Source organism: Bipolaris oryzae (genome assembly GCF_000523455.1).
Source record: "Bipolaris oryzae ATCC 44560 unplaced genomic scaffold scaffold_309, whole genome shotgun sequence".
NCBI lineage: Eukaryota > Fungi > Ascomycota > Dothideomycetes > Pleosporales > Pleosporaceae > Bipolaris > Bipolaris oryzae.
In genome coordinates this window covers 1-15,345 of record NW_006911585.1, presented here as the reverse complement: position 1 = coordinate 15,345, position 15,345 = coordinate 1, and the positions used below count along the sequence as shown (strand labels likewise).

The 15,345-nt window shown below is 50.7% G+C and overlaps 8 protein-coding genes across 8 annotated transcripts; 2 read left to right on the top strand and 6 right to left on the bottom strand.

Moving 5' to 3' along the window:
• Positions 1-404: 404 nt before the first annotated feature.
• COCMIDRAFT_110242 (glycoside hydrolase family 11 protein) lies at positions 405-1,257 on the bottom strand (the record flags this gene model as incomplete). The annotated part of the gene is made up of 3 exons (XM_007695396.1): positions 405-518; positions 622-928; positions 989-1,257. The coding sequence occupies 3 exons, from the start codon at positions 1,255-1,257 to the stop codon at positions 405-407; spliced, it is 690 nt and encodes a 229-aa protein (XP_007693586.1).
• A 1,076-nt stretch (positions 1,258-2,333) lies between these two features.
• COCMIDRAFT_110244 (uncharacterized protein) lies at positions 2,334-3,386 on the bottom strand (the record flags this gene model as incomplete). Its single annotated transcript, XM_007695395.1, has 1 exon — positions 2,334-3,386. The coding sequence occupies one exon, from the start codon at positions 3,384-3,386 to the stop codon at positions 2,334-2,336; it is 1,053 nt and encodes a 350-aa protein (XP_007693585.1).
• A 207-nt stretch (positions 3,387-3,593) lies between these two features.
• COCMIDRAFT_10110 (uncharacterized protein) lies at positions 3,594-4,838 on the top strand (the record flags this gene model as incomplete). The annotated part of the gene is made up of 1 exon (XM_007695394.1): positions 3,594-4,838. One exon carries the CDS (start codon positions 3,594-3,596, stop codon positions 4,836-4,838), a length of 1,245 nt encoding a protein of 414 aa, XP_007693584.1.
• A 139-nt stretch (positions 4,839-4,977) lies between these two features.
• Positions 4,978-5,912, bottom strand: COCMIDRAFT_110226 (uncharacterized protein; the record flags this gene model as incomplete). Its single annotated transcript, XM_007695393.1, has 2 exons — positions 4,978-5,462; positions 5,531-5,912. 2 exons carry the CDS (start codon positions 5,910-5,912, stop codon positions 4,978-4,980), a joined length of 867 nt encoding a protein of 288 aa, XP_007693583.1.
• A 1,580-nt stretch (positions 5,913-7,492) lies between these two features.
• COCMIDRAFT_10108 (uncharacterized protein) lies at positions 7,493-8,361 on the bottom strand (the record flags this gene model as incomplete). The annotated part of the gene is made up of 3 exons (XM_007695392.1): positions 7,493-7,714; positions 7,772-8,085; positions 8,142-8,361. The coding sequence occupies 3 exons, from the start codon at positions 8,359-8,361 to the stop codon at positions 7,493-7,495; spliced, it is 756 nt and encodes a 251-aa protein (XP_007693582.1).
• Positions 8,362-9,731: 1,370 nt separating this feature from the next.
• On the bottom strand, positions 9,732-12,263 carry COCMIDRAFT_10107 (uncharacterized protein; the record flags this gene model as incomplete). The annotated part of the gene is made up of 1 exon (XM_007695391.1): positions 9,732-12,263. One exon carries the CDS (start codon positions 12,261-12,263, stop codon positions 9,732-9,734), a length of 2,532 nt encoding a protein of 843 aa, XP_007693581.1.
• Positions 12,264-12,539: 276 nt separating this feature from the next.
• COCMIDRAFT_10106 (uncharacterized protein) lies at positions 12,540-13,099 on the top strand (the record flags this gene model as incomplete). Its single annotated transcript, XM_007695390.1, has 2 exons — positions 12,540-12,602; positions 12,656-13,099. 2 exons carry the CDS (start codon positions 12,540-12,542, stop codon positions 13,097-13,099), a joined length of 507 nt encoding a protein of 168 aa, XP_007693580.1.
• A 470-nt stretch (positions 13,100-13,569) lies between these two features.
• COCMIDRAFT_110229 (uncharacterized protein) lies at positions 13,570-14,427 on the bottom strand (the record flags this gene model as incomplete). Its single annotated transcript, XM_007695389.1, has 1 exon — positions 13,570-14,427. The coding sequence occupies one exon, from the start codon at positions 14,425-14,427 to the stop codon at positions 13,570-13,572; it is 858 nt and encodes a 285-aa protein (XP_007693579.1).
• Between the last annotated feature and the right edge of the window lie 918 nt (positions 14,428-15,345).

Genomic DNA, 15,345 nt, shown 5'->3' with positions numbered 1-15,345 from the left:
CGGGAGTGGCCCGGGGTCTGGGGACATTGGGGGGGGGGCGATGAGATCCATCATGTCAGCTCATCAGCTTACTTTTTTTTATATGTATATATATGATCTCGTATCCAGAATGCACAGATCAATGACATGCACGTTAGAAAAAATGTCAAGAAGGGATGTGTGTGTGTAATGATAAGAGTATTATGGTATGAGTGCTTCGTGGTAGAGGACGGGGTGTTCAAAAAAAAAGTTGTCAAAAAGACTGATTTTTTGTTTCAATTATGCACAATACTTGAGAATATATATATAATTGAAGCGGAGGATACCTGTCCCCTTGCCATCTCTCTCTCTCTCTCTCCAACGTCCGTCAACTCTCCCCACGTTTCAACATGCACACAACAAGGGGCGTGCGTGCGTCTAAGAATTTACTGCACGGTAATGGAGGCCGAGCCGGAACTCTGGTAACCTTCGGTAGCAAGGATCTGATAGTTGTGCTGACCAAGCTTGAGCCCGTACTTGGACCAGGCATCGAAATGGGCCTGTTTTGTGAAAAAAAAAGACATCCTCGTTAGTTTTTGTTTTTGTTTTTGTTTTTATCCTCATACTTGGAGATTACAAATTTCAAGATGGATTACTACGTACCTGAATAGTAACAGTACCGCCCACGCGCTTCTGACGGCGAACCGACCAGAACTGCTGGAATGTAGCGGTTCCGTCGATGGAAGGCTGGTTGTAGCGGGTGGTTTGCAGGATATCGTATGTACCATTGTCGATTGTGATGGAACCCTTGATCTGAGCAGCAGATGAAGGGTTGTAGGAGCCGTAGGCTTCGACAATGTAGTATTCGACGAGTGGGTTGCGGGTCCAGCCGTACACGGAGATGTACGAGTTGACGTTTTGCGCATTCCAGGTGCCGCTATAGGTGAAGGGGGCGGTGGTGCCGGGGTTTCTTGGGGGTTCTGTTAGTGCCATGGTCAAATTGACAGCGGATATGCTGCAGTTTACGTACCGTCCCTTGCCAGCAACAAAGTTGTTCACGTTGTTCCACTGAACGCTGTACTGGCCACCAGGGCCGTTGTTGTAAGTAACTTGTCCTTGGCCATCGGTCCAGAAGGAGTAGAAGTAGCCATTGTCGACACCAGTTCCGGGTTGAGTGGAGCGAGTGCTCAGGCTGGTTGTCTCGTGGCGGGCCTTTGCATCGAGAATGAGGGCAAGAGGCGAGGCGATGACCGCAGAGGCGCTGCTAAGAGCAAGCAAGAAAGAAGAGAAGGCAACCATGGTGTCGATTGAAGTGGAAGTTGTGTAAATGCTCGGTGGCCTTCTTTGTTCTGGGCAATGCGTTCCTTTATATGTGCACTGATGGCAGTTGTACCAGGATGAGTGCTGCTAGGAACTTCCGAACACCGGCGGCAATGTGATGCATCAGACAAGGCCTTACAAATTACCCTATGTCGGTGTTGAAATGATTGTTTATTGAACGGCGTATAGCCACCGCTGCAATATGGGGCATATGGGGCGGCATCGCGCGAACGGTAGTAAAATGTTTTAGCCGCACTTCAGAGTAGCAGAAACCACCGGCTATTCTAAGTCCACAGGCGTAATTGAGTTCGTCTTTGTTGTTCGCGATGGCGAAATTCTCAGATTTGAAACTTACTATTTCAGGGATTCAAGTAATAGTCGATGCTGACTCCCCATGTTATAGGCCCGACAAATGCCGAAGCAGCATGGTCAATCATAGAGCATAACGGTATTACCAGAAAAGTACCGGCCCGCTCTACCCGAATCCTAAATTTTTTGCTGTTTTAGAAATGTTTTGTCACTACAAGTCTTGGTGGTTTGCATCGTGGTAAGGTACAAGCTTTCACTGACTGTTCAAGCTCACCCAAGAGTTAGGCTAAGAATTGCCGTGCGTTGGCACACCAATCTATTCGTATTCATACACCATTAGCTTGTGCCTCATATCAATTTCGGGGCATGGGACGCCAGCACATGATCAAAAGTGGATTGATCAAGGAGGGGTTGAAAGCAGTTACGCCTGGCGAACAAGCATTTAGCCGGTCTCTAGACCACCGTTCGGGGACTTTTCGAGGCATGATCGGCATACTCGTGTGTTCCACCGTGTGGCAAGCCATGTGGTACGGTAATAGATACATTGCGCCAAGGACTTTGGAGATCCGAGGACTTGCGATGACGAGGGGTGGTGACGTGTTGCCAAGAAGGGCAAGTGGTGGGTTTGCATTTATAGATTAAAATACCCCTATATCATAGCCGGGGCATCTTTGATTGGGTATCTCAAGTACATAGTTTGGTAAAAACCTTGTCGGGCCGTGTCCATTGTGCATTTTTCAACGGCATCAACGTCGGTTGTTCCACAACTGGTCAATGATTTGGAAGACGGCAGTGACTAGTTTCATAGTATCCGCATCCATATGTTCTCTGAACCGTTGTTGCATCTTGTCAGGATGCCAGCGAACTCGCTCGGCCTTGAGCAGTGCGGCTGAGTCCTCTCGCCACGACTTGGAAGCCCGCAAGAAACGCTCGATTTCATCTTTTGACACATGCTTTGCCTGTCCCGACACTACTGGCCATGGAATCATGTCGTGTGCCTTGATGGCTGCTCCGTCACTCGAGTGCTGGGCATTCTTTAGACCATCCCACTTGGCCGTATAACTATGCCAAGCAGCCTCTGCTTCTTTGACCTTCTTGCGCTCTTCACCCCGGCACAAACTTTCTTCCATACGACGTCGTATGTTCTCTCTTTCTGCCTCCTCGCGTTCGAGTTCATCGTCAAGTTGGCTGCGCTGTGCCTTTCGCTTCTGGCGTGCCCGTTCTTTTGCCTCACGTTCCTCGAGGATGTGTTGATGACTCTTTTCCCACATTTTGGTACGCACATAGTCGGCATACTCGTCCTCGGTCATGCGCTCCAGCTTTCCGTCTGCGCCTGGTTTTTTATCTGAATAGATATGGACGGGCTGGCCGTATACACCTTCCCAATATGCAGCACCCTCGTCGTCGGCAAGCGCATCGAAGAGAGACTCGCGGAATGCGTCTTCGGGTGCCTTTCCTGGAGATGCGGCTCCCGATTCTTCCAGGTTGTCGAACAAGGATTCGCGATGTCGGTGGTCGGGGTCATAGTATGTGCCATCTCGGGTGGACGTGGGATGACGGTCATGATGAGCGCGATGCTTGTGCTTGTGTTTACGTCTTGAATGCCGGTGTTCCCGTCGCGTATCCTCGTCTTGATCTGCTCTGTGTCTCTTGCGACTGTGCTTGTCGGTATCTTCGTGCTTGTCCTCGTTATCGCGGCACCTGGAGCGACGTGTGGAGCCAGACTTGAAGTGAAATGGTGAAGCTTTAGCTTTGGCGTAGAGGCCATCCTCAGTCACACCGCTAGCCTGGTCCTCCATGGTGAGGACTGTGATGCCTGAATGTCCAGCCTTGCATGAGCGATAAAAGGAATGCGCACAGGTTGCCTGCGACTGTAATCATGGAACAAAGTTGGATGCGGAGTAGGTGCGGAGGTGCTGATGATCTCACTGGTGCGCGACGGCCTTGGCATGCGACGTCCAACTCGCGTTCGCGACTTGGCCTATCATATAGCACCAACACTCATCATGTCATTCAAGTTTGGTTTAAATGTAAAGGCCAAGGGCAATAACCCGCTCGCCAAGGCTGGAGCAAAACCAGGAATTGGAACGAAGAAGAAACCGCTATTCGGTGACGATGAAGACGACGACGTAAAAGGCAAAGCAAAGGCAGTAGACGGTGTCCAGGAAATTGGAGAGCTCAGTTTTGAAGACACGCTCGCATCTGCTTCGTCAGAACCTTCAAAATCTGCCCCAGCAAAACAAAAAAAGGGCCAACCGCCAGCTCCTCCGAGCAAAAAACCCAAGCCGAAAGAAGATGATCCTACCAATGTCGCATATTCAGCCAGCGCCGCCGAAGCCGAGAAACGAGCGCAGGAAGCCCTAGAAGCCGATGCTACCATCTACGACTATGACGCTGCCTACGATGCCATACATGCGCGCGATGCTGAAAAAGCGGCAGCCGACCGTGAAGACGCTGCCCAGCGGAAACCCAAGTACATGGACGCGCTCTTCGAGTCGGCTGAGCAGCGGAAAAAGGACCAACTACGCGCGCGTGACAAGCTCTTGCAACGTGAGCGAGAAGCCGAAGGCGACGAATACGCCGACAAGGAGAAGTTTGTGACTGGCGCATACAAAGCACAACAAGAAGAGACGCGCAAGGCCGAGGAAGAGGAGAAGAAACGGCTAGAGGAAGAAGAAGATATGAAGAAGAAGTTAGGCATGCAGGGCTTCCACAAGCAAATGCTTGCTGAGCGGGAGCGACGACACCAGGAAGCCATGGAGGCTGCCGCACGCGCCCTCAAAGAAGGCGTCAAGCTACCAGCAGAGGAAACCGAAAAGGAAAAGACTGACGCCGAAATAGCAGAGGAGCTGCGCAAGCAAGGAAAGAAGGTCGTACTCAACGACGATGGCCAAGTAGCCGATCATCGCCAACTTCTCTCCGCCGGTCTCAACGTCATTGCGAAGCCTAAGCCCACTTCTACAGCTTCTGCTTCTTCGTCTGCAGCTACAGCTGCACCCAAGTACACACCTTCGCATGGCATTCACAAGGGAGGCCGTAATGCGCAGAGGGAGCGTCAGACAGCCATGATTGCCGAGCAGATTGAGGCTGCAAACAAGAGAAAGGCAGAGGAGGAGGCAGAGGAGCAAGCGAAGATTGAGCGGGCGAGGAAGAGTCAAAAGACGGATCAGGATATTAGTAGTGCAAAGGAGAGGTACCTGCAGAGAAAGAGGGAGGCTGCTGCAGCTAAGGCCGCTGCTAGTGGGAAGTAAATAGAGTAATGATACCCCTTTTTGATCGTTTAAGATTTGAGCCTGAGTCGACTCTGTAATGACCCTGTGAGTGGACTCGTGGGTTGTGAGTGGTTCTGCCTTGGTCTTTTCACTACCCAGGTCACGTCCTAATCCCGTCTCAACTGCTCTTCACCTTCCCCTTCTCTTCCTCACCATCCTGAGCTTTCTCCTCCTTATCTTCACCACCATCTTTCTCGTCATCCTCACTACCCCTCAAATAAACAACCATCCCATTCAACGCATTCCCGTGCTTCTCAAACTCACACAACTTGACCGCCTCCCTACCCACCAACCACTTCTTCCCCACCTCATTACACTCCTGTAACTTCTCCTTCTTCTCCTCGCTCTGCGCATACATGCTGTAATCATCTAGAATCTCATTCCCAACATACAGCACGGGATCCCTATCAACCAGAAACATGGGAAGCAGCAAGAACCAATCCACAAACGGCGAGTAGACAAACGACTTTGCCGTGATTTTCGCTTCGAGACCAGATTCCAGAGTCGTGATGGAGAGGAGGGACAGGAACTCAGTGTCGAGAGGCGTAAAAGCCGGGTCTTGGGCATAGCACTGGATCTCAGTCTTCTTGCTGCTTTTCTTCACTGTGGGATGAGTGTTAGATGCTCATCTAGCAAAGACTTCAGCACGTAGAGAAGAGGGGGAGACTTACGTCGTCCAACAACATGCTCAAACAGCACAAGCTGCCACAGGCTCCTCCAGCGATGCGCCCAGTCCCTACTGAAACTGCCGATTCCTATACATACTGCTTCTTCAACCGCCCACTCCCTTCCCTCGATAACACCATCGACCTGAGCTGCAAGTGCCGTATCTTCCCATCGCTCCTGCAGCGTCTTGAAATCGCTCAGCAACTTCTCGGCGGTCAGATCCTTGACGATTTGGGTTGGCAGAGCCGTGGCACCTTGGCTCTTCTCACTGAGCGAGATATTGGATAGGCCATGTGTGATGACCGTCCACCCATCTTCTCTTTGAATTTGCTTGCGTTTTACTCTTCCACTGCCGCTGCCGCCACTCGCTTTATTTCTCCCAGGCATTCTCTTCCTTGTTCCTACTATTCCCCCCCTCTCCTCTTTTACTCTTCACCAAAAAGGCAAATACAACCTACCAAACCCGTAAGCAGCCCCACTTTTCAAATCCCCAAACAAAAAGACTGCATCTTTCTTTCCTCACTCTTTGTTTTGTTTTGTTTTCGTATCCGCCCTCTCAAGTCACTTTCCCTTGGAAAGACTAGTAATGCAAACACCAAAAGCAGATAAAATGCCTTTCCCCCCCCAGCTCCGTTATGTATGTGTACTAGAATCCCCAATAATCCAACCAACAAAATGGGCTCAAGCAAAAGCCATAAACGAATGAAAAAAAGCGGGGTAAGATTCACCACCACTCCCCAACCCCAACAGCAAATCAGTGAACCGCGGCCCAAGTCTGTATACGTATACGCTATTTTTTTGAACAGCAACGTCAGTAAACTTGGCACTGCAAAAGCGGCAAAGTTCCCCCTTTTTTTTTCTTCTTCCAAATTCCGCAGTTGTTGTCGTTGTCGTCGTCGTTGGTGATGATGATGATGATGATGATGATGATGATGAACGTTTTTGGTCCCCAAGGGCGCGTACAAGAGCGATATGAGAGGGTGCGGCGCAATCGGGGCAAAAAAAAAGTGGGGGAAGACAAGGGAAAGAGAAAAATAAAAAAGGTAGATCAGTTGTCGGAATGGGGATTCCGATCGCGAGTAGGTACAAGGGTTATTGTGGGTCGAGAGGGGACGATGGTGCGTGTATAGATCGTACTGGAAGGGTTGGCGATTGTGTTATAGTGGGGGCATGAGTATTTAGTGAGGGGAGGGTTAGACAAATGAGTAGTTATGTAGAGTTGCATGTATGTTTAGAATGCGGGGGGTTTTGCATCGGTGTAACATTATCGTGGAGCACATAGTTGAGTTGTGCTATAGCAAATGTCTTTTCCTATGGTAGATCTTTTTTTTACCGATTTCCTGGGAATAATCTCACGACTCGGTTTCCCTATTACTCATGTTGGCACTGGTGTTGGCAGAACAGCCAGCGGCAAGTGGAGCAAAAAACCGTGCCTCCCCCATGCATTGTCGACCCTTTGGCTTTTCCCTTTCCAACGCAAGCCACCCGCTGCCATCCGGCAAGCCCGTAAGCCCGGCGGCGCCTCTTAGGCCTCCCATTGACGTCTTCGTTGTTGCAGAGATACAGGAAAAAGTCATCTTTTAGTGTTGATGATGATAAATGCTGTAGAACGAACAAAAGTAAGCTGGAGGCTTGTGGTCAATGCGAGTAAGCATCATCAACAGCATCATCATCGCGTCTCCCAACGGGGACCCGGTCAGAAATAGAAATGATGGTGTAAGAATTTGTGATTAGCATTCATCAGCAAAGCTGCTACAGCGGGGTGCAGCGCTTTCATGTGCGGTTTGAAAAAAAAAAGTAAGAAGAAAGGGCGGTTTCAAGCTGTTCCTTCAGCAACCCCCCCTGATTGCGTACGTTCCAACTGGAAGTCTGTCGCTTTCAACAAAGAACCGGATATCTTGTACACCCAACGCCATGCCCGTGATACGTAAAAAACAACAAAAAACAACAACAGCAAGTTGACTTTCTTAAACGACCCATGTTAACCAGGATGCGGCTGCAAGCATTGCTGGTACTAGTATCGAGGCATAACCGTTTACGACAATGGTGTGTTGCGCTCGCGATGATGTTGTTGCGTATAGAACTTGGAAGCCGATTTTCTGGTCTGGTTCGGTTGTGTTTCTGCAGTTTGTTGCGTTGACCTCTGGTATTTCCGCGTCCCCTGGTTCGGCAAATGTGATGTCGGCGCACTGTTGAGGTTCGTGAGCAACATGTATAGAATATTATCAAGATTGATGAAAACTTACGTTGTAGAGGGCGGCGCCATGTTGCGCCAGCTCAATGACCTGGATGGTAGCATTGTCTCCGACTTTAGGCGTGTAGTTGGCAGGTAATGGTACTTGGGGCAAGCAAAACTGGCCTCCGTATTCCTGGTTCGTGGGTCCGGTGATTTGGAAAACGGGCAACATGGTATGGGAATAGTTCAGAGGCTCATTTCCGTATCCCATGTTGATGTAGATTTGAGCGAGGGCATGGCCAGGGAACCATCCTGGTTGGATAGAAACGGCACCACCCTTGAGGGGCCACTTTGTTCGGTTACGCGAGGTTGGCATTCCTCCGCCTGTTGAGGGTGTTAGCTATGGAATGGGACAGAAGCAAGATATCGAAGTGACATACAAGGGTACATCCACTGCATGCCATATGGAAACCCATACGAGTCGGTGTCTTTGTGGTAGTTTATTCCAAGCGATCCATCTGGGATAGTCGGGTCGGTGGGCGACAGGGTGCCGTTTGTGTGGATGTTGTTTCCTCTCCATGGTGGGTAGACCATAACAGTATGCGCAGCGGCAAGCGACCAGGTCGCGGCGACCAAGACGAGCTCGGTGAAACGAAACATGGCGGCGGTGTGGTGGTGAGGAGGGAGGCTGTCTCAAGGCAGAGATGCTTTTGTCTAGCTATGCGGCGGGGGGCGCAGTCCGATAGTAGGTAGTCGACACAGCCAGGTAAGGTGCGGTGGCGGGGGCCGTTCAAGACTTAAGAGATACAGGCCTTGGCCGCGACCGACTTGTGGGAGCCACCATGGCTGGCGAAAAGAGCGAGGGGAGCGAATAGGCGATGCAAACCGAGGCGGGCAGCATGAGCAGCCATTGCAGGTCAGCACTGGAAGCATTGAGTAGGCAGCGAATAGGCATGGCGGTAGCATATTGGCTTGACCAGGGCGGGCGACCACTAAGCTGCGCGGCTGCAGGTCTGGTCGGGCGGGAGGGAAGTTAGAGGTGGATAGCGTGGGTGAAAGGCATAGCCATGGCGACTGTCATTGGCCAGGCTGGTGTGATGGCTTTGCAGGCTATGCCATGGCCGGCCAGGCCACTTCTAAGCGCCCAACTGCTCCACCTTTGCATTGCACAAATGCCCATCAAGAACCCTCTCGTCGGCCACACGAACGTCGCCTCCCGTGCCAGCCCGTCGGTCACAGTGTGATCGCGGCGTGATTCATGACTTGGAACCGCCGCAGTCTCTGCAGTCTCTGCAGTCTGCTCAAGACGACTCGAGCCCAACACTCCAACAGTGGCGATAGGATGAGCGCATCAGTCTATGTACGTCTATGCCGACACAGTCAGCTCCGCGCTGGTGATACAGCATCTACGCCGCAATATACACACCGGCACACCAAGTTTCCAATCTAGGTGCATGCGCATGCTCCCCCATCGTCACTCATACCGTTGCATCCACGCCGCATGCCCACCGCCGGCTGACAGGCGAAGCACCATGTTTCGACTCTTGTGATTGGGCCAATGTTTCTTCGTCCCTTGGCCTTGGCCGTTCCTATCTGGCCAATGTACCGGGACTGCCAGAGCTGATCGTTCTGGACCCGCAACCTCTTCTTCATTCGTTGCTAGCATCTGGTACGACCGTACTTACAAGCGTTACTCCCTTGCACCATGTCAAGAACCATTAATCAGGTGCCGTTGACTCGGACATCATGTTCGACATCGATCTGCCAAGTGTGATAAGGCTGGCAGTGGGGTAGATAAATGGTAAGCATTACACAAGGGACCTTCACGCGACCGACGTTTATGGAAGGCACAGCTATATCACAGCCAATAACTATTTCCCCACAACACGTGACTTCGTACCCATTGCTACAAAAACACCATGCCTGGACAAAGTGCACATCCCATTCCACCTATCCCACAGCTACCCAACCAATCTGTGTCCAACAAACCCATGCTAGCCCTGCTCCATCTACATAACTACTTCACCCGCCTAACTCCCAGCCTCCACTGGCACATTCACCCCCAACCTCCTCAGCCTATCCGTGGCAGCTTCAACCAGCACATTGTTCCGCTGTATCAGTTCCTGCACCTGCTCATTCTCCGCCTTTCTCGAGTAGCTCGCTATCTTTACCCCGTTACTCCTCACTCCCTCATTCTCTCCCCGTTTCGCCGACTTGGTTGCCTCTTCAATCTGTCTCGCTTGCTCTTGATGCACTTGCTTGATCCTCTCCAGACGCTGCCATGCCGGCCGCTCGCTGCCGTCAACGTCATCGGTTAGAGTCTTGCTCGAAGGATCCACAGCGCTCTCCATCGTCTGTAGCTCTTCGATCCAGCTGCTTTCCTTCTCGCTCAACTGACTAGAACCAATGTTGACCATCTTTCGTCGAAGTGCTTCGTAGCGTGCGTTGATTTGCTCCTGTCGCACCTTGACTCTCTCCATTCGGTCGTCAATCTTGAGGCTTTCGTAATTCGATCCGTCGACTGAGCTGGCTTGACCGTTATATGTCACATCCTCAATGTTTGCCGCAATTTCCGATGTCCTGTAAATCTGGTCTCGGAACTCTTCCTGCAATCGAGTCGCTCTGTTGAACAGGTCCGAGACCGCGTGCTGCAACTTTGAAGTCTGCGCCGAAAGTGCTCGGTGGACATCCATAAGCAGTGAGAGGTTCGCAGGAGACAGCCTAATCTCATCCTGGAGAGTTCCACGGTGTCGTGCGGGGATATGGATGGATTTGAACAGGTCGAATGAATCGTAAAGCTCCTTTGGCGGTTGCCATGCCTCACGAACTTCTTTGTGGGGCCCAGCAATTGCCATGTACTCGGCAAGCTCTTCCTGAGTAGGTAGTCCGTCTTCTGGCGCATCAAGAAGGGCAGCTTGGGGCTCGCCATTGACACTGGTAAGAAGAAGGTAACCAACGTTTCCATCCTCAATGACGACTGCTGCTGTGACTTCTTGGTCTGCTACATTGCCAGTAATGCGTCGTTGCAGACACTGGTCCACGGACGTGCTTGCCGACTCCAGCACTCGCTTGAGACGGAAGGCCGAGCCCTGTGTTTGGGACTGGGATAACTCGACCTCGACCTTTCGGATCCAGGGCTCCAATGAGATGTAGAAGACACCGCTGGCGTGCGAAACGAAAAATGAAAAGTCGGTATGTACATCGGGCGTGATGCTCTGGTTGAACGATGATACTTCATCTTTAACCAGAGCAATTGTTTCCACTATAAGCAACTCGTGCTCGTGTCTTTCTGCCACGTCAATCTCATCTTCCGGTGATGGCAGCCAGCGTCCAACGATGCCCTGCAGATCCAAGCATACATGAACCATGCTCGTGTCAGTGAGTAGGCATACTACGGCTGTTGGCAAGCCCTCGGCTGCTGTCTCTTCATCTTCGCTCTCCGACAAGGTCTTGAGCGAGAAGACAATCATATCACTGAGCTCGAAATCCTCCACCTCGGGTGTCATGGTGAACGGTCCCTGCAGGAGTGGTACTGCAGGAGCGCTTGTCGGACGGGCAAAGACTTTGACTGTGTCTCCTTGTTGTCGCTCTTCTACAAAAGGCTCCTCGTAGAGAATGTCCGACAACCACGAAACTTGCTTCTCCGCCGTCTTCAGCTCGTCTTTCGGTACTGTTTCGTCCTCAGATGTCTCGGTGTAGTTGATGTTAATGGATGAGGTGAGGGTCTCCAGAAACGTGTAGCTGCCGGGTGACTCGACCAATTGCCACTTGCTCGGTAGTAGCGGGCAGAGCGCATACACATCACCAGATACAGTAGCGATCCAGAGCGTCATTGGCGCCCACCCGTGGACACCCTCTTGCTCTGGGAAGTCACCAAAGCATGCAGATGCAACTTCCAGCTCGACAGAGTCGGGGGAGAAGCCTTTCGAAGCTCCAAACTTGGATGCGCTCAAATCATCCTGATCACTTGTCGCATTCGCTAGCTTAGGCAGATCAATTGACAGCGCAGGTTCGCTGAATGTAGACCTATCCGCGCGATTGATCTCCCAAAGCCGCACCACACCCGCCTTTGTGATTGTGACCAAGCAACGTCCGTGATATCCCAAAGGGTGCCATAGCACTGTCGCGACTGAGGACTCTTCGAGAACGTGTACGGTCGGTCCTAGCTGGAAAGTCTTTGGCTTCAAAGGGCCCTCTTCACCGCCTTCGAGCAACGACGGGTCGGGGAGATGAATCACATGGACGGTATGCGATGTCGAGACTGCGAGGTAGTCTTCCTCTGGAGAGATGGTAAGACGCGTAATAGGTAGTGGTATTGAGACTCTGAGGGTACGGTATGCGGGCTGCGCCTCTTCTTTCAAATTGACCAGGTCCGCCCAACGGATCTCATTTCCAACCGCAACAAATATCTCCGAGCCTCTTGTCGCAATCGTCCTTTGCGATCCTGCCTCCGGTCTTCTCGCTACGACTCCGTTACCGTCCGTGTGTTTCGGCGCAAACAGGTGATAGCCTGGATTCGGGCGGCTGAGCCAGTCTGGGGTGTAGCCAAGGATTTTGGGCATGGCGAATACTATCCCGGTAAGGCCGAAGAGTTTGAATATCCACCGGTGATAGTGGTGTGAATTTGATTGTTTGGAGGTTGGGGAATCTATGAGCAAACAAAAGTTCCAGCTTTGAGAGCGCGCGCCAAGGCCGACGCGTCTGGGGCAGCTGCAAGCTAGCTCTCAACCTTGGATCTCGATAATCACTCCAACACCAAACTTTGTAATAACGCTTGAGAGGCTTGAATACGGTCGCATCTAGAATACATTCCTTCACGTGCGGAAAAAACGTTCACCATGCCTGCGCTTCGAAGCACAATCGACCGTCTCGACAAACCAAGCTCATATGCGACAGCAAAGGTACCTATAAGCCTTGCGCTCCAACTCATATCGCATGTACTAACAACTCTTAGAAGCGCAGACGCGATCGTAACACACGCGACGAAGACCGCGCCCGCTCGCCCTCGCCCGAAGATAAACTCAAAGATGCAACTACGCTCTACGTAGGCAATCTCTCCTTCTACACCACCGAAGAGCAAATCCATGAGCTCTTCTCAAAATGCGGCGAGATCAAGCGACTAGTAATGGGCCTCGATCGGTTCCAAAAGACACCCTGCGGGTTCTGCTTTGTCGAGTACTACACACATCAGGATGCGCTCGACTGCATGAAGTACATTGGTGGCACCAAGTTGGATGAGCGCGTTATCAGGACAGATTTGGACGAGGGATTTACCGAGGGACGGCAGTATGGTCGTGGAAAGAGTGGTGGACAGGTGCGCGATGAGTACCGAGCCGAGTATGACCCTGGACGTGGTGGCTACGGAAGGGCGGTGGACGAATACCATGAGGCGCAGTAGAGCAGTGTTGAGGATTCCACGATCGCGCAGCAGCATGTCGGCGACAACAGGGAATCATCCGGAGACGCGGGCTCGACATGGAGGGCCTCTAATAGCGACCGCGGCAGAAATGATGAGAAGCATATCTCGGCTCAAAGACTTGAGTTTCTATATTAGCGCAAAAGACATACGGTTCAATTCTCTGGGCCTCGGAACGGAGACAACGAGCAGGATCGTCGATCCCAGGAATGAATTTGCACATTCCAATTTGATGCAGTTTGACGCATGGCACTGGAAGAACTGGGCATCCATCTTTCGACGTCAGTGATTAGTTTTGTATTTCTAGACTTGCATATGAAAGAGCAAAGGAACCACATATCAGATACCTTTCAAAATTTACCGCCGTCTTTAAAACGCCTGCCCCTCGGGCGATTTCTAGTAATGCGGTCTACAAATACAAGTCTTGAGTACTCTATCATAAGATGCGTAGCTCACTTTGTCCGGTCCGCCAGTTCAAACTGCTCTCTTCTTTCTACCGCCTTGAGGACTTCGCCCAACCACCACATATGTATGCGCGAGTCTTCCGTCAGCTCTGGGTGGAAACTGCATCCAAAGACATTGCCCTGGCGAACGGCGATTATGTCCTCTGCACCCGCGTGGTTGTGCTCCTGGTTCTCTTGCAATGGCTTCGCGTTCGTGGACAATGTGGCCATGATCTCAACTTCGCGATCCAGTTCCTTCCTTGCCAAATCGTCGACTGGTGTCTTACTCGGCGCAACAACGGTATCCTCCCTTTCACTCTCACCCTTCTGGATGCCAACCGCTTTGGAGGTGGGCAGCACCTTCTCAACTACAGGCGCGCGTATAAAGACACATCGATACGGATCGCTCTTGCCAATGTCGCTTGTGGCGTCCAGGAAGGGCAGGTTGAGATTGGCTTGGAAACTTTCTTGTTGCCTTCCAAAATGATTCCTGTTCACTCTCACATCCAGACCTCCGATCAATTCTTGCCCGCCCTTCTTTGTCCGGTTCGCGCTTTCTGCAAGCAATATGAGACCGGCGCATGTGCCCCACGTCGGTTTGCGCTGGACCTTGACAAAGTCGCGCAGGGGCTCAAGGAGGTTGCTTCGTGCGGCTACAAGGGACATGGTTGTGCTCTCGCCACCAGGGATGATAAGACCATCGCATTGTTCGAGTTGCTCAGGAGTGCGCACTTGGATGAACTGGAACGGTGGTGCGGAGGCGATATTCGAAGCCGCGGAGCGCAAGAGTTGAATGTGTTCGCTGAAAGCGCCTTGCAGGGCAAGCACGCCAACTGTGACTTTCTGATCGCTATTCGTAACCGTCATGTTGAATCTTTGAGACACCTATCAACTCCGTAACCAGAGAAAACAAAGGAAAGAAAGGTATGTCTACAAGATTACGACATGGAATGACATGGGAGTCACACAAGACGGAAAGTGACGGGAAATGCGACAAAATCTTTATCGATAAACCCCAAGTGTTCCCCACTAAAAGCCGCAGTCTAGGCATGTCACCCACCTCATCTCAGCCCTAGCCGGATCGCTTCTCCGATCATCATTCTCTTGATCATCGACCTCGACTCTCGGGAACCCCGCTGATGCCGTGAAGGAATGGACATGATATAGAAACTCCGAATATGACGCATGACTACGGAGGTGCCTTTCAAAAGTTCTGTCTGCCAAGAATAATCTAGCCGAAGTACGGCCGCCTTAGCTGAGGCTTATCTCTTCCCTCTATATACTTATTACTACCTTATAGCTTAATAATCTTTTAAATATATATAAGAATTCGCTTAATCTAAGCTTAGATCTTAAGTTGCGAGAGATCTCTCTAGTAGTTCTACTAGATTCTAACTGCCTTAGCTCTTAACTATAGAGCTCCTTTCTTTATAGTCTCTCTCTTTATATAGAACTAGTATAGCTTAATATAGTTATAGTTTAGTAAGTTACTATACTAGAGTAGTCTCTTAATATTATATAGGTAATAGATTACACTCTAATAGTAGTAGATATAGCTAGGTGTCTTATTCTCTATTATAATAGTCTAAGGTCTATCTTAGAGGTATTCTTTAGTAAAAGGGATTAGCTTTAGGATTAGAATATAGGTCTAATATCTCTACTAGTCTATACTATCTCTAGACGTATATACTAGCTTATCTATCTTCTCTATCTATCTTTATTAAGGCTTCCTACTATACTTATTATATAGCCCTATCCTCCTTATAGACTCTAATAGCTTCTACT